General features: G+C 39.9%; 1 protein-coding gene across 1 annotated transcript in view; it reads right to left on the bottom strand.

Moving 5' to 3' along the window:
• LOC114246722 (uncharacterized) overlaps positions 1-22,445 on the bottom strand; it is a 68,835-nt gene extending 46,390 nt beyond the window's left edge. Inside the window, exon 1 of the mRNA XM_089738217.1 lies at positions 21,978-22,445. Coding sequence (XP_089594343.1) covers positions 21,978-22,158 — 181 coding nt within the window. The 5' untranslated portion in view covers positions 22,159-22,445. The remainder of the gene's footprint in view (positions 1-21,977) is intronic.
• Positions 22,446-24,460: the final 2,015 nt, after the last annotated feature.

Below are 24,460 nucleotides of genomic sequence, written 5' to 3'. Positions count from 1 at the left end.
TGCCGCCCTCGGACGCGTTACCCCCCATTACCACTTTCGAGGTTAAGGAGGCGATCGATAGCCTACAACCACGGAAAGCTCCCGGCTCCGACGGCATCCGCAACCGCGCGCTAAAACTGTTACCAGCCCAACTGATAACGATGTTGGCCACGATATTAAATGCTGCTATGACGAACTGCATCTTTCCCGCGGCGTGGAAAGAAGCGGACGTTATCGGCATACACAAGCCGGGCAAACCGAAGAATGAAACCGCGAGTTACCGCCCCATCAGTCTCCTCCCGGCGATAGGCAAATTATACGAACGGCTCCTTCGTAAACGCCTCTGGGACTTTGTATCCGCGAACAAAATTCTGATAGACGAGCAGTTTGGATTCCGCGCCAGACACTCGTGCGTCCATCAAGTGCACCGCCTCACGGAGCACATCTTACTAGGGCTGAACAGGCGGAAACCCATTCCGACAGGAGCCCTCTTCTTCGATATAGCGAAGGCGTTCGACAAAGTCTGGCACAACGGTTTGATATACAAACTGTATAACATGGGAGTGCCAGACAGACTCGTGCTCATCATACGAGACTACTTGTCGAACCGTTCGTTCCGATATCGAGTCGAGGGAACGCGTTCCCGGCCCCGTCACGTCACAGCCGGAGTCCCGCAAGGCTCCGCCCTCTCCCCGTTACTATTCAGTTTGTATATCAACGATATACCCCGGTCTCCGGAGACCCATCTGGCGCTCTTCGCCGATGACACCGCCATCTACTACTCGTGTAGGAAGAAGGCGTTGCTTCATCGACGACTTCAGACCGCAGCTACCACCATGGGACAGTGGTTCCGGAAGTGGCGCATCGACATCAACCCCACGAAAAGCACAGCGGTGCTCTTCAAAAGGGGTCGCCCTCCGAACACCACGCTGAGCATCCCTCTCCCGACTAGGCGCGTCAACACCCCCGCCCCCGCCGTTCGCCCAATCACGATGTACGACCAGCCCATACCGTGGGCCCCGAAGGTCAAATATTTAGGCGTCACCCTCGACAGTAGGATGACATTCCGCCCCCACATCAAGACGGTACGCGATCGTGCCGCCTTCATCCTAGGACGTCTCTACCCGATGATATGTAGGCGAAGTAAAATGTCCCTTAGAAATAAGGTGACACTCTACAAAACTTGCATACGCCCCGTCATGACCTATGCAAGTGTAGTGTTCGCTCACGCGGCCCGCATACACTTAAAATCCTTTCAAATTATTCAATCCCGTTTTTGCAGGATAGCCGTCGGAGCCCCGTGGTTCGTCAGGAACGTCGACCTCCATGACGACCTGGACTTAGAGTCCATCAGTAAGTATCTGCAGTCGGCGTCCATGCGCCACTTCGATAAAGCGGCACGACACGAGAACCCTCTCATCGTGGCCGCCGGTAACTACATTCCCGATCCTGCGGACAGAATGGAAAGCAGTCGACGTCGCCCTAAACACGTCATCTCGGATCCTCCTGATCCACTAACGGTGCTTTTAGGTACTTCAAGCACCGGTCACCGTTCTCGTCGAACCCGTCGCTTGCGACGAAGGGCTCGACGAGTAAATTAACCCTCAGACACAGCCCACTGAGTTTCTCGCCAGATCTTCTCAGTGGGTCGCGTTTCCGATCCGATGGTAGATTCTGCGAAGCACTGCTCTTGCTAGGGTTCGTGTTAGCAACGTCGTCAGGTTTGAGCCCCGTGAGCTCACCTACTACTTAAGGTTACGCTGCAATAGCCTCTCAAGGCTATCAGCTTAGGTAGGAAAAAAAACAGCATTCGGACCGTTGGTCTACCGAGCAATATCACACACGTTCACAAAGGACCGGATAAAATTCTGACATCAATATTAACTTTTGGGCGGCATTTGTTTGAAAGTCGCGACCCAAATATTTATTCCGCGAGACATTTAAGTACAAATGCCAGATCTACTGCATTACGGTAGTGGTTAGGACAGCGGTTCTCAACCGGTGTGCCGCCCAAATCGTCTGAGTTTCTCTCCGGATCTATTTCCTGGTAGCCTATGAAGCTAATCCTGACGGGTAAGTGAGCTTTCGGAGCTCAAACCAAGAGGTTTTGCTAACACTGGCCCTAGCAAGAGCAGTGCTTCGCAGAATCTACTACCGGATCGGAAACGCGACCCACTGAGAAGATTCGGAGTAGAGGAACGAGAAATATGAATCTTTAATGTAATTTTTTAACTTACACAAAAAAAAAAGAAATCTTGTAACAAACATAAATATTATCAAATAATAATGATTATTGTTTGAGTTATAATCCCTCAGACAGGAAGAGGATTTCTTTACGCGAAATTAGTACTTAGCTCAGGTACGCGAATGACTTCCACGTTTAAGGAACGGCATCTCGTGTGATAAAAATCAAATTAATAATTTTCGTGGTAGAAGGTAAACTCTTGAACCACCACCCAGCTTTGAAGGGCACGGAGAGTTAAACGATAGATATATTAGAAGCGTAGACAGACACAGCCCACTGAGTTTCTCGCCGGATCTTCTCAGTGGGTCGCGTTTCCGATCCGGCGGTAGATTCTGCGAAGCACGCCTCTTGCTGGGGTTAGTGTTAGAATGCTGATATAGCCTCTCAAGCCTTCAGTAACAAAAAAAAAACATATGTCTTAAAGCGCAATCACATTGTGTTATCTATGAGTTCCGGGAACCACTCAACGCCGAGTGAGGCGTGAGCTTGTTCTGTCTACATGCTATTAAATTTCTTTTTTACAAAATTTAAAGTTTAAAATTTGACTTTAAATTACAAAGATAAATTTAAATTTGTTCTACTAAATACCTTCGCGTTTTTATCTTTGTTTTAAAAGTCTAAAATATCTAATGTACCTATCGTTTGAAATAAGAATTATGAGTGATATTCAAAACGGCCAGTGTTCGAAATTAAAAAGTGAAGTTTCATTTTTAAAAAAAGAATCATTTTTTTAACCGCCCCGTTTCATCTCTTATTGTAGGCTCTTAGTGTAGTTATGTATACAGGTGGGAGCGGCCGGACGGGCGGCATTCCTACGTTGACCCACATAACTTGATTCCAGTCGGATTGACGCGTTTTGCCTGACGTTCATTAAAAAAATATAAACAAACACATTTGTTCTTTATTATTGAATATTTTAACGTTTTGCAATTTTGATAGTAATAAACTAGCCAACTTATAAGTGCGTTATTGCAATTTAAATGTTTTAGTTCGACGGCTTCAAAAGCATGACTGCTCCGCGGAAGTAATTAGGAGAAATAAATGCTAAAAAAACATAACCGATACAATAAATTAGTTTAAGATTATTTAAAAATAAAAATGAATACAGTTTGCTGACAAGACATCTTAATATACGTAGTTATTTAGAAAACTGTAACGCATTCATAACATAATAAAATGAAATTAGTCAACGCTTGAAAAAGCAAAAAGTGTTAGATTTATTCTGATATAATCTAGATACAGATTCCAGTGGATTAACGCTTTGCGGTTGTAAGCATAATGTAATATAAGACTATAACATGTCCAATACATGTGGACAGTCCGCCTCAAAAGGGTTAAAAATAAGTATTTCTTGTATTTATAAATACAAGCGAACAGACGTTGAATGAGTTTTTAACAGATTGGAAATTGAAAGTGGCGGATTGTAAGTCCACTGGCAATATTGTCTAGTCACATCGTTATAGTCTGTGGCAGACAGACACAAGTCCCATCATAATTAAAAACACGTAAAATTTCATTCTTATATATTGGGTTGTTTATTCGATTGTTTATTAACGTTGAATACGACTAGGGTTGCCACTAGTACTTTATAAGTTTATTATTGTACGTTAATTCAGGTAATTGTACTTTTTGTGAACAATAAAGTTAACTAAAATACTTTATTTGGCATGATTCGGGTTATATGGGATTTTTAAAAAGTTTAGTCATATGTATTTTTTCGTCGATTGCTCAATCGATGTCGCCACTCGCCAACGTCACATCACCTAAGCAATTTTTTAACAAATATTTCTAGTACTTTTACTAGTACTTTTTTCCCTGCCTATAATAACCAATGTACTTTATCTGCAACAAAAAATTTGGCAACCCTAAATACGACGCGCATAATAATTGCGTTGTTTAATCAAACGCCGACACGAACGCGATTATCATTCAATTTAATAGATATTTAGAAGATGAAAATCTATGAATTTGTGTAAACTGTAAAACAAGTTCAGTAGTAATTATCTCTCTGCGAAATCAATGCGAGAATTCCCATCGCGTGATAAGACCTACATACTTACATTTAAATTTATCATCACTGTTTCTCCGAGTTCCTTCACGTAATTACAATATTTAAGACAGAGCACACAAGACTTAACGTCCTCGTTTTCAATATTAGCAAATCGCTTAACATATTTCTTTATCTGTATGAGTTATGGTATTGTTTGTCTTATGGTTATTGCTAGCTGACAAAAGTAATGATAACACGTGCATAGCTCAGTTCATATGGATTACTCTGTCTGTATTTATTACTGTAATAATTATATATTAAAAAATTACTGATTCCCTGATCTTGGCTTGGCCCGAATGGTATAGTACGCAAGGCCCACCGATGGGAGGTAAACCTACAACGTATGACCCTGAAGACGCTTACTCTACAAAAGATCACAGCATCACAAATTTGTGGAGAGTATTAAACGGTAGGCACCGGCTTGGCTCTACTTCTGGCAATGCTGATGTCCATGAGCGATTAAAGCCAAACCATCAGGTGGGCAGGCGCGTCTGCCTACAAGATAAATAAAAAAAATTGCTACATAAATCCTGTGTTTTACCTATATTAATATCTACCTAACCATCTTATTAAACATTAAAACAATTCTGTAATCAAGACACAATGTAGGCAATCAATTAATTATTACCTAAGCCATTAAACAACCGGAAGTAATAAAAAATATAATAACAAATTTTTATGACTCATATTTTTCATATTAACATCGGTAATGACTAACTACTTTGTGACTTATGGTAATGGTTATATATAACTATGTATATTGTGTGTTCAGTATGACGTAATGTAAACACTGATAATTCTTTTCACGATTTCTTATCTCAGAGCCTGGGTATCAAAATGTAAATATTGTTTTTTTTTAGTAACCTAATATTGAATATGTCGCAGATTTTTTTAAATAGCACTTTGCAATACTTTAGCTGTAAACTGATAAAAACTTCGTATAGTACATAGTTATTTAATTTTCTGTACACACCCAATGGTAGACATAAAGAAAATTCGGAAACAATCGAGAAAATACATAAAATTATTATCATAAAGTCCATTAGTAAGCAATCATGGCACTGATGTCAATTAATGAAGTTAACGATTCAAAAATACAATTGTTTGGCTTTACTTTTCTTAGAACCAGCAAGAAATATGCCGTTTTTTAATTTAAAAATTAATGTCTTGGTCAAACTGGGAAAAAAAAAAAAAAAAAAATGTAACGTAAGCCATTTCGCACTAATCCGACTGCAGTATAAAGTACCTGCTGTATCGTATCCGTGACGTCACCTCGGCTTCGGTTTTTTTCAACGCCCGTTCTCATTCCAGAAGGGATTAGGCGCGCTTTTTGTTTACGTCCCGTTTGTGCACCGATTCTGAATATATTTTGAAAATCGAACGTTATGTCTAGTTTTTTTTTTTTAAATAGAATTGACATGTGATTAGTGATTTATGAAATTTTATCTGTTCCTTGAATTTATAAATACTACCTGTTCCTATTATCTACTTGTAAAAATACTAAACTGCTTTTTTTAGTGATATTTATGATGGAACACTGGAACTTTTTTGTCGTTTGTTTGTTTAGATGAATCAACATTTATGATATAGTGTGTGCGGCAAAAGTATACAGTACATAATAGATTTTTTTTGCAATGCCATAAATACTAGAGCTTGCCTGAACAGAGCTCCTTTAAAGCCTCGTGCGAATGAGAGCATCTCATGACGGAAGCACTGCAGCGATTTTAATTACACAGCCGAGTGGTACGTGGCAAAAATAACGCCTGGGAACAGATCCGATTTTGTTCGTTTTCCTTTAAAGCAGCGGTGGCCACCGGTAGATCGCCATCGACCGGTCGATCGTGGCAAGACAAAAAATATAAATACATAGACTGCGCAACGTAATCACCAATCATCATCATGCACGCATCATCTTCATCTTGTATCATTTGTTAATAACCATTACGTCACATTATTTCTGCTCTCTTCTACACAATAGTTCTCTTTTGTTATATAAGTAATTTCAGGTTTATTTTAATATATTTAATAAAAGAAATTATACTATGTACTTACTTATTTGTATACTGAACTACATTGTTTCATTAAATTTCGAGAAATGTCATTGGTAGGTCGCAGTGTTTCGTCAGTAGATAGTAGATCTTGGTTCTAATCAAGTTGGCCACCCCTGCTTTAGAGGAACAGATAGGTAGCTAGGGTTGGTTGTTGAAAAAAAACATAAAGCAGTTGGTAAAGCGCCCCTAGCGGCCAACGTTGACAAACGTTCCAAATGCATACAAATTTGAGTTAACTTTTACGCGATCGAGAACGTTAAAAAACTCGCACTAAGCACACCGTTAGGGAAACATCACAACATAATTAGTACTCGATCTATATAGATGCCTTAAAATTTAACGTCCACATTTGTTTCTTGTTTATTTACCAACAAATTAAAGAGTTTGTATTGTTGATTTCAAAAGCGCACTATCAGATAGCTTATCGATACGTTATCGCGAGCAAACCGATTTACTAATGGAATAAACGTGGGAATGTGTCGGGCGTGCATCATGCAAATGTTACGTTTGCCTTGTGATTTTACGTAGCGCTCGAGTTAAACGCAGTTAAGACGTTTACACGAGAATACAGTGTGCTTAGTGCGAGTTTTTTAACGTTCTCGATAGCGTAAAAGTCAGCTCATATTTGTATTGAATGAGATCGTTGGCGTACGTTTGCCGCTAGAGGCGCTGTTCCAACTGCATACAAAATTGGCTTAACTTTTACGCTATCGAGAACTTTAAGAAACTCGCACTAAGCATACTGGCCTACGACTCACCTGTCGTTGCGTGGGGAAACAATAGGATTCGTAGCTTGAATGCCGTCAAAGACTTCGAGCCGAAAGGTACATTAAAGGACCTACATATCATATTATATTTAATCATAATACATTACTGGTGGTAGGACCTCTTGTGAGTCCGCACGGGTGGGTACCACTACCCTGCCTATTTCTGCCGTGAAGCAGTAATGCGTTTCGGTTTGAAGGGTGGGCCAGCCGTTGTAACTATAATTAACACCTTAGAACTTATATCTCCAGATGGGGGGCACATTTACGTTATAGATGTCTATGGACTCTTCTAAGTGTTGAATACAGTTTTTAGTTATACTTTGGTGGAACATTTATTTATCCCGAACCCCAGTGCGTAACTTTTAGAACTTACAGATAAGACGGTAAATACGTCCCTACAAACTCCCGTGTTGTACGAAGCCTTTAGCGACTAGAAGCCAGTACAAAAAGGACAGTATTTTTTTCTGAATGAAACATCTCAACTATGCCTGTATGTATTTATTCAACTATTATACATAAAAAATAAGCAGTGACATTACGGTTATTCCCATACATTGTATATTCATAGGGCATAATGTAATTTCCTAAATAATTCTAAACAAAAAATCCCGTTATAGCATTGTCGAAGTACCGTGTTATAGGATGATTAGCTGTATAATAAACGAATGTTCAAAGGCCCGAACCGTATCAACATTTCTCATAGCATCATTTTATTTACAAAACACTAACATCGGCCAGTTTGAAAACAAATAAAAAGAACACGAAAACGCACAAGACGAGTATTCGGCCGATACACAACTGGTATTATAACTGTACAGACTAGTATGTGAGTGGATCCTACGTAAATGGCGGTCCATCCCTAATATAGTTACTGGCTAGTTGGTTAATTTAGATTTCGATTTCGGAACGTTGAACTTATTTAAAAAAAATCGAATTCCATTTATATTTATTGTTGATAAAAATATATATAACTAGCTGTAACCGTCCGCTTCGCTGGGCATTTAAAATTAACATTATTATTTCTCACCCCCACAAAGATTCTCATCATTAACGCCCCCGCAACTGGTGTAGGGAGTCCAACACTCATATAAATATAAGCCTATCCATTAAGTACATGTATTTTCTACATGGATACCAAGTTTCTAGCCATCGGATGCATGGTTCAGTAGTTATAACGGAACATCCGTAAAAACCACTGTAGATTTATATATTAGTATAGATGATATCAAATACATACTCTAGTCAATGAAAGACTTAACTGCGTTTTCTGTAATATAAATACGAAAACAAAATTTAAAGCCATATAATATATATCTCTATTTAAATTAATATTTTAAACATTTTGTTGTATTATGTAAGATTAAATTATTATTTTTAATAAATGAAAGATAAATGAACTTGTCTAAGGAAATTATTTATAAAACTAAAGAGGTTTTTATTTACATATCGTCTTTTCGCATTAAAAGTGTACAATTTCCAAAAATATTCGAAATTGAGTTAATATGCGGAATCATTTGGTATCACCAGTATTTTTCTCGTAAATACAGCCAAAAGATCGTAGTTTAGTTTTAGTGTTCTTTTTTTAGTTTACCTATGTATTGAATACTATTAACAAAATTAATACATAAGTACTTTTATCTTACTTTTAAGACAGATAATGTAACTGGTAAAAATTAAAAATAAATGTTGCAAAGATGATTAATATTAAAAATATCACAATATATTAAACCTTTAAAAAACTCTCCTGTAAAATTAGTAAGTTTTGAGATAATACAGTTTTAATGCGAGAAGACGATATAATATGACACATTTTTTACTAACCAGAGTTTCTAACTAACCGGACTTAGCTAACGTTTGCCTACGTTTACCGCTAGGGGCGCTGTTCCAACAAACTTGAGTTAACTTTCACGTTATCGAGAACGTTAAAAAACTCGCACTAAGCACACTGACCAGCATCAACGGGACAAAAACACAAATCAATTAATTCGGTAAGCTTGTGTTGTTTAAGTTTTAAGCTTCACATAATAACTCTTTTTTCGAGAGCCAGTAATGTCATTTTTTTATTTTATTTTTTTATTGCCCTTGTAGGCAGACGAGCATACGGCCCACCTGATGGTGAGTGGTTACCGTCGCCCATGGACTTCAGCAATGCCAGGAACAGAGCCAAAACGCTGCCTACCGCTTAATACTCTCCACAAGCCTCGTTTGAAGAAGGACATGTCATAGCGCTCGGGAGACACCGTGGAGGGGAGCTCATTCCATAGCCGGATGGTACGTGGCAAAAAAGACCTCTGGAAACGCACTGTGGATGACCGCAGTGGCTCCAGGTAGTACGGATGAACTCTACTCCGGTGGCGGGCGGTGCGATGGTAAAAACATTGTCATGTCATGTCATTTATATTGACATTGAGAACTTATTGCAAGTAAAATAACACGTTTACGAACGAACACAGAGCGTATGTTAAAAAGAAAGTGACGCTTTCACGTGTGTCAAAATGTTTATACGTAGAACCACAGAGTTTGCTTATTAGCTTACGACTTTTTATGGCGATATTATGAACGAAATAAATTTTAAGCCAGCACATATTATATTAAAGAAGAAACTCCTACTAAATATGGCCGTCGGAGTATTAAAAACGAGATATCGTCCACCTATCTATGCAATAAAAAAAGGGAATCGTAGGTGTCAGTTATTAGATCCATCCATTTAACGGCCGTCTGGTGTAGTGGTAAGTGACATGGTCACTACACAAGGGGGTAGCGGGTTCGAATCCCGCCAAGGGAGGATATTTGTATGATAAATATAAAAATGTATTTTCCAGGGTTATGGATGTTTATTAAATATATGTATGTGTATAATAAAAATCTTACATTTATTTCCGTTATCTGGTACCTGTAATACAAGTTCTTTACGAACTTATCACGGAACCAGTTAACGTGGCGTGATTGTTAGTAAATATTTATTTATTTATTTATTATTTATCCAATTTAAAAATATCATCAAATAAAGAATATTGTTTTTTGTATATATCTAAGTTGACAAAAGGTCAACCAAAGGCACCAAATGTGACGCCTAAGTTCCAGACTACTCAGCCTGCTTGTAAATCCACCCGGAACGAGGAGGCTACATATTATTTAACCGACTTCAAAAAAGGTTCTCAATTCGACTATGTTTTTTTTATGTTTGTTACCTCATAACTGTTGACTATGTAAATCGATTTTGATGATTCTTTTTTTATTAGAAAGCAGACGCTTCCAGTGTGATCCCATTCCAATTTTGTCCAGTTCTGATAATCGTATCCATTAGAAAACCATATAAGTCTTAAATTTGCATTAAGTACGTGCGCGACAAATAGATGAATAACTCAACAACTCAATATCACGCCAACCGATTTCGATGATTATTGTTTTTAGTGTATATTAATTTGTTTTGGAATTTTTTTTTTATATATTGGAAGTCGGTTTTTGTTAAAGCCTGTTTATTTACAATTATTACACTCTGAAGCTGAATTGGCACGATTCCCGAGTATACATACATACGAGAATGTCTATAATAATGTCTTTAATTTCCTACTTATTTCTATGAACTACGAGGGATTACACTATCTTAACGGAATGTGTAGGCGAGCTCACGGGTTTCAGCCTTGGAGATTTTGCTAACATTTGTCCTAGCAAGAGCAGTGCTTCGCTGAATCTACCACCGACTCGAAATCGCGACCCACTGAGAAGATCCGGCGAGAAACTCAGCGGGCTGTGTCTGGGGTTGATAATGTTTCACGCAGTAGACAACGGCTTTTTTGTGCAGCGGTGTTTTTTTTCTACCTATTCTCTGGTAGCCTAAGGGGCTATTCCAGATTCTCGCAGACGGATAGGTGAGCTCACGGGCTCGACCTGAGAGAATTTGCTATCACTAGACCTAGCAAGAACAGTGCTTCGCTGAATCTACCACCGGATCAGAATCGCGACCCACTGAGAAGATCCGGCGAGAAACTCAGTTTGCAATTTGGACCTTATCATTAACTTCGTATACGGGGAAATCGAAGGTCGCCTCCCAACACGAGACACTGACGTCACGATTGTCTATACTAATATTATAAAGAGGAAAGATTTGTTTGTTTGTTTGTTTGTTTCGAATAGGCTTCCAAACTACTGAACCGATTTGAAAAATTCTTTCACTGTTTGGAAGCTACACTATTCCCGAGTGACATAGGCTATAATATTTGAAAAAAGTTAGGGATCCTTACTAAAACTCCAATAATGTAACCCAAGGTGTAAAAAAATTATGCTTTACATCGCGTGCGCTGCAAAATCTATTGATGATAGAATAAAATAATGTACTACGACTTTGTAGAAAATATTATTATTTACAAAAAGTGTCGCGACAGCATATGTCTAACTAATAAAATTATGCCGCAATGTGTTCTTTTATTTAAAAAAAATAAATCAACGTCAAAATATATCGTTGAAATTTTTGTTCAAGACCCGAGCGGAGCCGGAGCGGGCCGCTAGTATTAAATAAAATCGCATTGCATGTACCTTCAAAACATGACACTTAAGTCAGCAAGCACATCACAATGTAACGACTACTAAAGATGGACGGTGAGGTATTCGAAACAAGACGGAGAAAGCGCAATGCGGTTTCTAGGCAATTAAATTACATAAACCAGTCTCATACGAATGCGAATACGAGGTGTGCTGTTCATTGAATAGAATATGTGTTTTGGGTAAGCTATCAACGGATATTTCTAGTGATAACGAGAAAATCGAGGAGTGAATGCAAGAATAGTGCAAGGAGAAATGAATGCAAACCATGGAGGGTAGGGTCTGTAAACGGAAAGTTGTCGACGTCGCCCTAAACACGTCATTACGGATCTTCCCGATCCATTAACTGTGCTTTTAGGTACCTCAAGCACCGGTCACCGTCCTCGTCGAGCCCGTCGCTTGCGACGAAGGGCTCGACGAGTAAATTAACCCACAGACACAGCCCACTGAGTTCTCGTCGGATCTTCTCAGTGGGTCGCGTCTCCGATCCGGTGGTAGATTCTGCGAAGCACTGCTCTTGCTAGGGCTAGTGTTAGCAACATTACACGTCAAGGAAGAAGCTGATATAGCATTAAATATAGATATAGATTAAAACGGTAGGCAGCGGCTTGGCTCTGCCCCTGGCATTGCTGGCGTCCATGAGCGACGGTAACCACTCACCATCAGGTGGGCCGTATGCTCTTCTGCCTATACGGCAATAAAAAAAAAACTCAAGGCTATCAGCATAGGTAGGAAAAAAAAGGAAAGTTATTGTTTAAAGACTCACCGAAATAGCGCTAGTGTAGGAAGTGGAAATAATACGTATTTAATAGTTTTGAACAGAGTGAAGTGTACTGGATTAAAATGAAGTTTATGGCGCTGTTTTTAAGATCCTTCCACTTGCTACTATGGCGCCATCTTAATTGGCTCCATTTCAACGCATACTTTTTAATACACTGAGACGGTACTCCTTATAAAACAAACGAAAAAAAACAACGTATTTCACACTCCAATTTATTTTTAATTTTTTAACGGCCATCCATTACTTGTACTTTTAGCCTAGAGATCCTAAGTAAAATGGCGGGTTTTTTTTTTGCAAGGGCCCGAAACGCGGTATGTACTGCGGTTTAATTCAATTTCCCTACACTAGTACACTTTCATAAACACGAAACGCTAAATAAACCGCTACTTCACTCTCCCGCCAAAACATACCATATTTAATGTCATACGTGAGTCACAGATTACTAAATAAATAACGTGAGTGTTCTAGAACTTATGGTTCTGGGAATTGACCATTGATAAACAAGCAACATTGTGTTGATCTGTGTATCTAATACGAGTGAAATAGATAAAAATCAAACATATTTTTCTCCCGCCAAAACGTACCTTATTTAATGTCATATATGTGAGTGTTCTAGAACTTACAGTTCTGGGAATTGGCCATTGATAAACCCGCAACATTGTGTTGATCCGTGCGTGTAATACAAGTGAAATAGATAAAAATCAAACATACGACTATTTCATTTGATAACGTTATTATTGTACGTACGCGGAATGTCTACATAATTATGTGAAATCTTTTAATCGCCGGCGTCTCGATAACAAGATAAGGATGTTAAAACATGTTACCCCGATTACTTAGAAAATTTGGTAGAAGCGTTTTGAAGATAAAAAATAAACGTGTCTTGTAATTAGTGAAATTAAAAAAAAAAACAAATTAAGGTGAGAAGATAGGATTTTTGCAACAGGTTTATGAACAGACGGTCACGCGGTTCACTTAGTATTAAGTAGTTGCAGAACCAATGCAATTAAAACTTTAACCTTATGTTTCAAGGTCGCTATTGGCGTGTATGACGTAGTTTGTGTGAGTTTTGGGAGTTATTCGTTCAAAATCGAGTGGGCTACTAATCGATTAAATCGAATACTGTTCTATTCTATATCTCCCGGTCATCGTCCTCGTCGAACCCGTCGCTTGCGACGAAGGGCTCGACGAGTTTCTCGCCGGATCTTCTCAGTGGTGGTAGGACCTCTTGTGAGTACTGGTGGTAGGACCTCTTGTGAGTACTGGTGGTAGGACCTCTTGTGAGTCCGCGCGGGTAGGTACCACCGCCCTGCACATTTCTGCCGTGAAGCAGTAATGCGTTTCGGTTTGAAGGGTGGGGTAGCCGTTGTAACTATACCTGAGACCTTAGAACTTATGTCTCAAGGTGTGTGGCGCATTTACGTTGTAGATGTCTATGGGCTCCAGTAACCACTTAACATCAGGTGGGCTGTGAGCTCGTCCACCCATCTAAGTAATAAAAAAAAATTAGGTCGCGTTTCCGCTCCGGTGGTAGATTCTGCAAAGCACGGCTCTTGCTAGGGTTCGTGTTAGCAGCGTCATCAGGTTTGAGCCCCGTAAACTACTAGTTAAGGCTACGCTGATATAGCCTCTCAAGGCTCTCAGCTTAGGTAGGGAAAAAAAAAACTATATATACTACTGATCTTTAAAAAAAAATGTTTATCAGCTATAATATACGTTTAAACATTAATATTCAATATTACAAATTCCGTTTGAAGGTCAAACGGATTTGATTTGATTTGATTAATATATAAAAATCTCGCATTCGTTAATAATTTGGCGCCATTATTCCTTTTATTTGTTGAATTCGATGAAATTTATCCTTGTACGTGTTTTTTATGTAGCCCCCTCATAGAACGAGTTTTATTTTTAGTCTCTCATTTAGATAGGATTTTTTTTAAAGAAAACATTGCACAGCTTAACTTAAGCATATAGACACAGCCCACTGAGTTTCTCGCCGGATCTTCTCAGTGGGTCGCGTTTCCGATCCGGTGGTAGATTCTGCGAAGCACTGCTCTTGCTAGGGCCAGTTCTAGCACCACTCCGGTTTGAGCCCCGTGAGCTCACCTACACGTTAGGGCGAAGCTGATATAGCCTCTCAAGGCAATCAGCATAGGCAGGAAAAAATGAAAAAAGAAAACCACGGATCCGTTGTCTTATCTTCGTATTTTAATATATCTGTGGCAGCGTATTAAGCACCTAACACACTGTATAATCAGAGTGCATGATACCGCATTTGCTTATCTAGTTTATAACGTTTTACTGCAGGCCTAATATACAGTGCCGCCATAAAAATATCAGTGAGGAAGGCCTAATATTTATTCGCTTTTGCGTCGGCCAAAAGTATGCGCTATGGAGAGTATAAGTAAGGAGTACAATCTGTGCAGGAAATAATGTCCGTCGAAAACTGACTAATTAAGGTGGCGCCACCGTAGCGCGTGGTGATATTTCAAATATGGCGTCAAATTTTTTTTCCCAATTCTGTTTTTGTTGGTTTTAGAGTTATTTACTGCTTATAGCTGAGCACCTACTCATCCTGTCTCCCACATATAGTTTTTTTTTTCTACTTAATTATTGGTAACCTAAGGGACTATTCTATATTCGCAGGGACCCGTAGGTGAGCTCAACCTAAGAGAATTGCTAGCACTAGCCCTAGCAAGAGCAGTGCTTCGCAGAGTCTACTACCGGATCGGAATCGCAACCCACTGAATACGTTTGGATGTACATGTGCGATCTCAAACTACCTCCATTTTGTTTGAATATCAGAATAACAGAGTCGGCCATCTTCGAATATCAAAATACAATTCATTATAAGTTTTCAATGACATCTTCGCTAATGGCTGCTTGTTCCAATCACCGTCTTCGTCGAACCCGTCGCTTGCGACGAAGGGCTCGGCGAGTAAATTAACCCATAGACACAGCTCACTGAGTTTCTCGCCGGATCTTCTCAGTGGGTCGCGTTTCCGTTCTGGTGGTAGATTCTGCGAAGCACGGCTCTTGCTAGGGTTCGTGTTAGCAACGTCGTCAGGTTTGAGCCCCGTGAGCTCACCTACACGTCAAGGAGAAGCTGAAATAGCTTCTCAAGGCTATCCGGGTTAGGTAGGGGAAAAAAGCTGCTCATTGAAATACTGTACGCTTCTGTTTCTTGCCCGTTTCATACCATAAAACTTAGTTGATGCAAATTAATGAAAAAACCTCTAAGTAATTAGTAATAAAAAAACTATAATTTCAAAGATAAACGCAACGAAAACGATTTATGTACAATGTAGACGAGTGAAATCGGGAAAGTTACACGTCTAAGCGATGTGCGCTCACACACAGCGATGACATTCTAATCTTATTAATAATATTTCTGCCGAATAATCGGGCGATACGGAATGTTTCGAAACTATTAGTATGATTTTCTTGTATCGTAAATCGAACTGTTTCTATAATATCTGCAGTTAGTTACCTATCGTTAAAGGTAATGAATACTGATTAAGCGATGTCGACCGATGTGACTTCGGTTCCCTCTGTATTTTGTACCGCATGTTCCATGGGGAATGCTCTGAGGAATTGTTCGAGATGATACCAACGTCTCGTTTTTACCATCGCACCGCCCGCCACCGGAGTACAGTTCATCCATACTACCTGGAGCCACTGCGGTCATCCACAGTGCGTTTCCAGAGATCTTTTTTGCCACGTACCATCCGGCTATGGAATGAGCTCCCCTCCACGGTGTTTCCCGAGCGTTATGACATGTCCTTCTTCAAACGAGGCTTGTGGAGAGTATTAAGCGGTAGGCAGCGGCTTGGCTCTGTCCCTGGCATTGCTGAAGTCCATGAGCGACGGTAACCACTCACCATCAGGTGGGCCGTATGCTCGTCTGCCTACAAGGGCAATAAAAAAAATAAAAAATCGTTCATCGATACCTCACTGCTGAGGATCGCGATTACATGTGACTGTTATAACTCATGTTTAAAGGTGGCTAGCGGCCTTTACGTTGAACTCTTATTATTGGGATCTATGGGCTCCTGTAACATAGCAGCCGCACCGTGAACTCATTTTAAGAAAAGAAAAAAAGTTCACGGTTTTGTGTCAATTAAAAAAAAAACACGCGGACTCAATATTTAATTTTAAAATACCGTTCTGATAAAATAAAAAAAAATCTTCTAAGAACCTTAAAAATAAAATAATAAATCCTTTTGCCTTTTGTATACGAAACGACTAAGCGCATTGTCTATTGTCTCAAAAACAATGACCGACGTATTCGGGAACGTATCGCGAGGTTTCCAGAATTCATTTTTGTCTTTTGTCTCTCTGTCTTCGATGAGTTTGATGAGTACTATTATGCCTTATTCCTGGGTGGGAGTAAGCTCAAAATACACCCAGCGACCACCCAATGTTTATACGCAAAACGACAAGTAAAATTAGGGTAAACATTTCCCTTTATATCGTGTTAACAAATCGAGCGACTAAAACCAATTTTGCTGACGACCTGTTTGATATTACAATCACAGCAATAATTCCTCGAAGCTCAAAGCAAGAAATTCTAATCCGAATCGGACGAGCCAGCGATCGATTCACTTTTCATTGGAGTTGAAATTATCAAGATATTCACATTTACACGAAAACATACCCGCGTGTGTGTGTTTTTTATCCCTACCTAATCGTTGGTATGGTTGGTAGTGATTGGTAATAGGCTATTTAAACTATTAAGGCACCAATAGATGGGCTCTCAGGCTAAACCTGAAAGAATTATTAACACTGACCGTAGTAAGAGCAGTGTTTGGCTGAATTTGTATTTGAAGTCGTCGTGGTTTAAAGTATAAGACGTCCGGTGCAGTCGTGTTGAGCGATGTAATAACAAATGACTTCCGACGATTGACTTCCACGGTGAAGGAATAATATCGTTTAATAAAAATCAAACCCGCCGAAAATTATAATTTGCGTAATTACTGGTGGCAGGACCTCTTGTGAGTCCGCACCCCACCTATTCCTGCCGTGAAGCGTTTCGGTCTGAAGGGTGGGGCATTCGTTGTAACTATACTTGAGACCTTAGAACTCATATCTCAAGGTGGGTGACGGCATTTACGTTGTAGAGCTCGTCCCCATAACTATGCAATAAAAAAAGATTCCTTCAACGGGTCGGAATCGCGACCCACTGAGAATAATCCTCTGGTCTGGTGACCGTTACCATTCGTGCGTTAAAGTAACAGCAAATCTCCGGTAACGGGGAGACACTGAGGTTTCTAGACAACTAGACGAAGTTCATTCAATTACTAAACAAATTTCTAGTTTTTTTTTTTTAATAATCCTTAACCGATTTTTAAGAAAAAGGGGTGAGGTTCAATTCAATTCGGCGTTTTTTTTTTTGGCAACAAGTGCCACCTCAAAACTTTTTACTGAGTGAATGAATTTCAATGATTCTTTTTTATTTGAGAGCTGGTGCTTCTCATGTGTCTCCTTGACTGATTGACTTCGACTGCATTAATGTTGTTCTCATTTTCTTTGCTGAAGTCGGCTGTTCATTAATAGTTTCTTGCTTTGGTTGGATGGAGCACATGTTGCAATGGTGGTTCAGTGGCCTAGAAACCTGATACCGGCACCTAACTCGAGGGATCAAATCGAAATTCAAATTGTATTATTAAACGGATATCTTCAAGTCTCATCGCGGGAGATGTTAGCAGGATAGCGATGCCTACCTCCTTATCCTCTGTATAGTCAAATTTCAGACACTTTCTTGGTATACACAAGCTCATTGGTTACATTTTAATCAGTAAGTATCTACAGTCAGCATCATTGCGCCACTTTGAGAAGGCGGCACGACATGAGAACCCTCTTGTCGTGGCCGCTGGAAATTACATACCCGATCCTGTAGACCGAATGGTAAACAGTCGACGTCGCCCTAAGCACGTCATTACGGATCCTCCCAATCCATTAACGGTGCTTTTAGGTACCACAAGCACCGGTCACCGTCCTCGTCGAACCCGTCGCTTGTGACGAAGGGCTCGACGAGCGAATTAACCCATAGACACAGTCCACTGAGTTTCTCGCCGGATCTTCTCGGCGGGTCGCGTTTCCGATGCTAACACTCCGGTTTGAGCCCCGTGAGCTCACCAACACGCTAGGGTGAAGCTGAAATAGCCTCTCAAGGCTGTCAGCATAGGTAGGAAAAAAATAATTGGTTACAACGCTACGTCGGTCATTAGGGCACCGATTCGCAATATTGTCTCTAGTAAATAATCTGGCTAAGTCACGATTGATATCGTATAAAATATGTATTACGAATTCATTTCGCTATCAGTTTTATCTTAAGCAAATTCCCGTTTTATCTTTATCATTTTTTAATGAATTTACGTTCTCATAATCATGCGGCGTGGCGTGTTCATAGAATTTCAGTTGGTTTTACGTTTTTACAAGACGCGAAGTTCGATGTCGATTCAGTATGCAGTTTTTGGTCGTAAATTATGAGCACTATCGACAAAATTTGAGATATTACGGAGATATTTTGAAAAATTCAGCAACGCGTGACGTCATTTGGGGCCAAAACGTATGAAAAATATATCGTAATAATAAACATACACTACTAATAAGCATACACTAATATAACACAATACTTGAACAAGCAATGCGTATTCAGCTAAATACATAATTAGTTTTAATTAAATTAAATTTTCTTTTAATCACTTCTTACATTGTTTTAATATTGGCGTGTTCGGTTGACTATAGTGATGAATTTTATCATTGTCACACCTCTCATCTTGATTTCTGAACCCGGTTTAGGTTTGCAAATAGTCGCAAATCGCGACCTGATATCGATCAATGCGCCCTAAGAATACACCCCGCTACCGGTAATATAAGACTAATGAGTTTTTTTTATTGCTCTTGTAGGTATACGTGCATACGGTCCACCTGATGGTGAGTGGTTACCGTCGCCCATGGACTTCAGCAATGCTAGGGACAGAGCCAAAACGCTGCCTACCGCTTAATACTCTCCACAAGCCTCGTTTGAAGAAGGACATGTCATAGCGCTCGGGAAACACCGTGGAGGTGGCTCATTCCATTGCCATGGTACGTGGCAAAAAATACCTCTGGAAACGCACTGTGGATGATCGCAGTGGCTTCAAGTAGTACGGATGAACTCTACTCCGGTGGCGGGCGGTGCGATGGTAATTTTTTATTTATTACTTATTGGTTATATTACTTTTATTACTTTTTTATTACTTATTTTACCAATATTTTTATTATTTATCGAAATAAGAAGCGTTCGCATATGAACCCGGTGAGAAACCGGAGTGTACTGGTGTCAAGTAATATCAGTGATTAAAGCACTCCAGGCAGTTACCAATTGCTCTAAGCAAATACATATCTAGTACACGCTCACGAATATCTATTATTAAATATCATCATGTGATAAAAACGCAACTCGCTAAATTTGTTATTTCTCAATTTTTTGTCTTTTGTAGACAAACGAGCGTACGGTCTGATGGTGAGTGGCTACTGTTGCGCATGGACGTCAGCATCGCCAGGGGTTCAACCAAGCCGTTGAGAACTCTCCACAATTATTGGTAATAGAGCATATTAAGAGCATAATGAACATACAATATTATGATTTCTAGAAGCTTCCGATACTGTTTATAGTTGGACATGAAGCCCTCTGACATCATCATTCTCCTGCCTTCTCCCAGTCACCTGGGGTCGGCGCAACATGTTTTCTCTTTCCATACTCCTCTATCATATACCATTTCATCGTTGATTCCCCTCTTACACATTTTTTTTTTCCTACCTAAGCTGACAGCCTTGCTTTCAGCTTGATTTCAGCGTAACCTTAACTAGTAGGTGAGCTCACGGGGCTCAAACCTGACTACGTTGCTAACACGAACCCTAGCAAGAGCCTTGCTTCGCAGAATCTATCACCGGATCGGAAACGCGACCCACTGAGAAGATCCGTCGAGAAACTCAGTGGGCTGTGTCTGTGGGTTAATTTATTCTCAGGTCTACCTCTTCCTCTAAAGCCTTCTTCAAGTAGCCCTCTGACCTGAGCATAAAAAGAAATATCGAGAAAATACCACGCGTCGAAAAAGGAGCCCTTTATACTAACAATACTTGCAGTCGACCGGTGGGCATTCCTAAACACAAATACGAAATTACTTGAGATTCCTTTCCGTCGTTTCTTAACTTATCGCAAGCCGTAGATTTGATATCAAAATTATACTGGATAAGGCAAGATTCGACAAAGTCAAAAGACTCGCGGTAAAAAAAATTGGTAAATCTTTTTTTTTTTTTTTATTTTTTTTTTATTGCTTAGATGGATGGACGAGCTCACAGCCCACCTGGTGTTAAGTGGTTACTGGAGCCCATAGACATCTACAACGTAAATGCGCCACCCACCTCGAGATATAAGTTCTAAGATCTCAGGTATAGTTACAACGGCTACCGCACCCTTCGAACCGAAACGCATTACTGCTTCACGGCGGAAATAGGCGGGGTGGTGGTACCTACCCGTGCGGACTCCCAAGAGGTCCTACCACCAGTGATTACGCAAATTATAATTTTGCGGGTTTGATTTTTATTACACGATGTTATTCCTTCACCGTGGAAGTCAATCGTGAACATTTGTTGAGTACGTATTTCATTAGAAAAATTGGTACCCGCCTGCGGGATTCGAACACCAGTGCATCGCTTCAATACGAATGCACCGGACGTCTTATCCGTTAGGCCACAACGACTTTTATAAGTATATATATAGTAAACGTACAATGATATAATATTATATCTGTTGTTTCGAAATTATGGGATCTAAATATTGAATGAACCATGTTCGGAGCTGTTGAAATTTATCAAATTAAACATTGTTTTCTGTCGCTTACTCTTCATGAGCATGTTTTTATATATGTACATACATACCAGTATTTGCATTTTATGTTTTGCTAGTGATAACTCTAAAGCCCATTAAACATTTGTTTATGAAATACCAAAAACTCGGCTCACAAAGCGAGGAGAAAATGTTATTTAACTCTTTTTTGTCTTTGCCTATTTTTTTTCAATAGATAAGTGAATGCTTGCATAGCTTAGCACGTGCCCGGAATATATGCGACGACTTCATGGTTGAGAAGTGTAGTGTATGCACATAGATATTTGTTAAAACAAACGCATTCACACATCTCTCGAGTTTTTAATACATTCGAATTTTATTTTTTAACAGTAATACAGTAAATCGATTTCCCAACTCGTTTTCTTAAAAGGAAATCTTGCTTAACGTTCTTCAAACTAGAAAACGCAGTTAGGTACGTTACAAAAGCAAACAACTTAAAGTTACATCACTAAATGCAGTATCACTTAGCGAATGAATGACACGAAACACGTTTCAGACCTAAGTAGATATTGAGATTCCAATGAAGTTAATAATAAATCGTTAATCATGTGATTTGTAATTCATTTATTAACTATGTCATAGGATATTAATAACGATTCACTTCTATAATTGTCATAATTACGTGGGAATTTGTGAAACTAAAGTTTAAGCGACGCGCTTGCTCACCTTTACGTGACTTCCAATACAATTTGCGAAGGTAATAAGCAGCTGCAACCAAAATAAGTGCAGCTATGAAAGCACCTATTGCTGCACCTGCAACGCTGCCAGCACCATAACAAGCCGCGGCCTCTTGGCCAAAAACACACGGCACAAAAACGTACACAAAAAACAATATTAAAACACTCATTATTAAAACTTGAAAAAAAAATTATGTTTTCATCACTTAATTTTATGGCACATAAGTTGTTTTATCACGATCACTGATCACATTCCTGTGTTTTGTATATGATTTTAAATGGTATTCAAATGCGTTTTAAGTTTTATAGTTGATTGAAATGGCGCGAAGTTACAAACGTTCACCGCGTCAGCCAGCGCGGTCGACTGTGTTGTTTCACTTGTTTCGCTAGCTCTCGCTCCCTACTACTACCTCGGCTCGGATGTCGTGTAGCTCTCGCGTACAACGCATTTGTGATTGTTTGGTAGGTAGTGGAAAAGCTGTGATTGTCGGCCTCAGCTTGTATGTAAAAAACGTGTTTGAACACAGATATTATTATCGTGCCGGTTAATACGTTTCGTCTTAAACACTAAACATATGAAACTGTTGTCTTCCCGTCTATCATTGTTTAATTAAACGACTCAATTTTGACACCGATTTTTCTAAGCATAAATCAATTTGTGAGAATGATTTACGTACGAACTGTCAACTTTATTCATAACGTCCATAAATTAAGTGTTCGATGTTTTCAAATCGCTTTGAAATGTAGTTAGGTAGGTACCTAGTAGGTTAGAAAAGAAAACTTTTACGTATTTCTTATTCATCTATACTAATACATATATAGATCTACAGTGGTTTTTACGGATGTTCCGTTATAACTACTGAACCATGGATCCGATTGACTTGAAACTTGGTATATATCCATGTAGAAAATATATGTACTTAATTGATAGGCTAATATTTATATGAGTGTTGGACTCCCTACACCAGTTGCGGGGGCTTTAATGATGAGAATTTTTATGGGAGTGAGAAATAAAAATGTTAATTTTAAATGCCCAGCGAAGCGGACGGGTACAGCTAGTATTTTTATACATTTCTCAAAGTCAGGCAGAAATAGACAGGGTGGTGATACCTAGACATGTAGACTCACAAAATACCCTATCAACAGTAAGTATCAAGAGTAAACGTATTGATACAGGTAGTACGAATTTAGTCCCTACATTAAATACATATTTTTCCGCTCTGGCAATCATCATCATCATCAACAGCCTACACTCGTCCACTGCTGGACATAGGCCTCTCCCAATCCACACCACGAGCCCGGTTTTCGGCTCTCGTTCGGAGGTTATCGCACCATCCAGGTGCTTTTAGGTACCCCAAGCACCGGTCACCGTTCTCGTCGAACCCGTCGCTCGCGACGAAGGGCTCGACGAGTAAATTAACCCTCAGACACAGCCCACTGAGTTTCTCGCCGGATATTCTCAGTGGGTCGCGTTTCCGATCCGGTGGTAGATTCTGCGAAGCACGGCTCTTGCTAGGGTTCGTGTTAGCAACTTCGTCAGGTTTGAGCCCTGTGAGCTCACCTACTAGTTAAGGTTACGCTTGAATAGCCTCTCAAGGCTACCAGCTTAGGCAGGAAAAAAAAAGCACCATCCAGCCAGGGGGCGTCCCACGTTACGTCTTCCCCTACGCGGTCTCCAGTCGAGCACCCGTCTGCACCAGCGTTCGTCAGTTCAACGGCATATATGGCCAGCCCACTGCCACTTGAGCTTGCTGACTCTTTGAGCTATGTCGATAACTTTAGTTCTCTGTCGAATAAACTCAATCCGGATCTTATTCTTCAGAGAAACTTCAAGCATGGCTCTTTCCATGGCTCACTGAGCGACCTTGAGCTGACGGACCAATCGTATTGTGAGTGTCCACGTCTCGGTTCCCTAAGTCATTACCGGTAGGACGCACTGGTTACAAACTTTCGTTTTCAGGCACTGTGGGATGTGCGATGAAAAGACTCCACGCAGTTTGCCGAACGCCGCCCAGTTCAGCCCAACTGTTGGCAACACAGCTGTGATATCATGTGTTACCTAAGTGATAGCTTGAATCACTTTTATATCACAAAGATTTAGGTATGTCTGTAAACCAATTTCGACGCACGTAAGAGTTGAAATTGTTTTTAAAATCTAAATAACACGTGTAATTTAAGTTGTACGAATTCAGGGCTGTCGTCGAACAATTAAGAAATTTCCCTTGGATTGTCTTCGAAAGTCGGAAGTAATACAAAAATTTACAATAGTACGGCTTGCTTAATCGAGCCGATTCTCCAAGCTTCGAAAGGTGTACGTGATGTCAGCTAACTGAACACATACCTACAAGTTTCGGGCCTGTAAGGCTTGGATGGAACTCTTGGAACTCCACCGACGCGACGGCGCCGGACGGACGTCACGATAGTTTCGGACTGTCGGACATCAAAAAGTTTATTTTCTTTTTGCAATTATAT

The sequence above is a fragment of the Bombyx mandarina genome, chromosome 24 (genome assembly GCF_030267445.1).
Source record: "Bombyx mandarina strain Sakado chromosome 24, ASM3026744v2".
In the NCBI taxonomy this organism is placed as follows: domain Eukaryota; kingdom Metazoa; phylum Arthropoda; class Insecta; order Lepidoptera; family Bombycidae; genus Bombyx; species Bombyx mandarina.
This window is presented reverse-complemented; position numbering and strand designations above follow the sequence as displayed.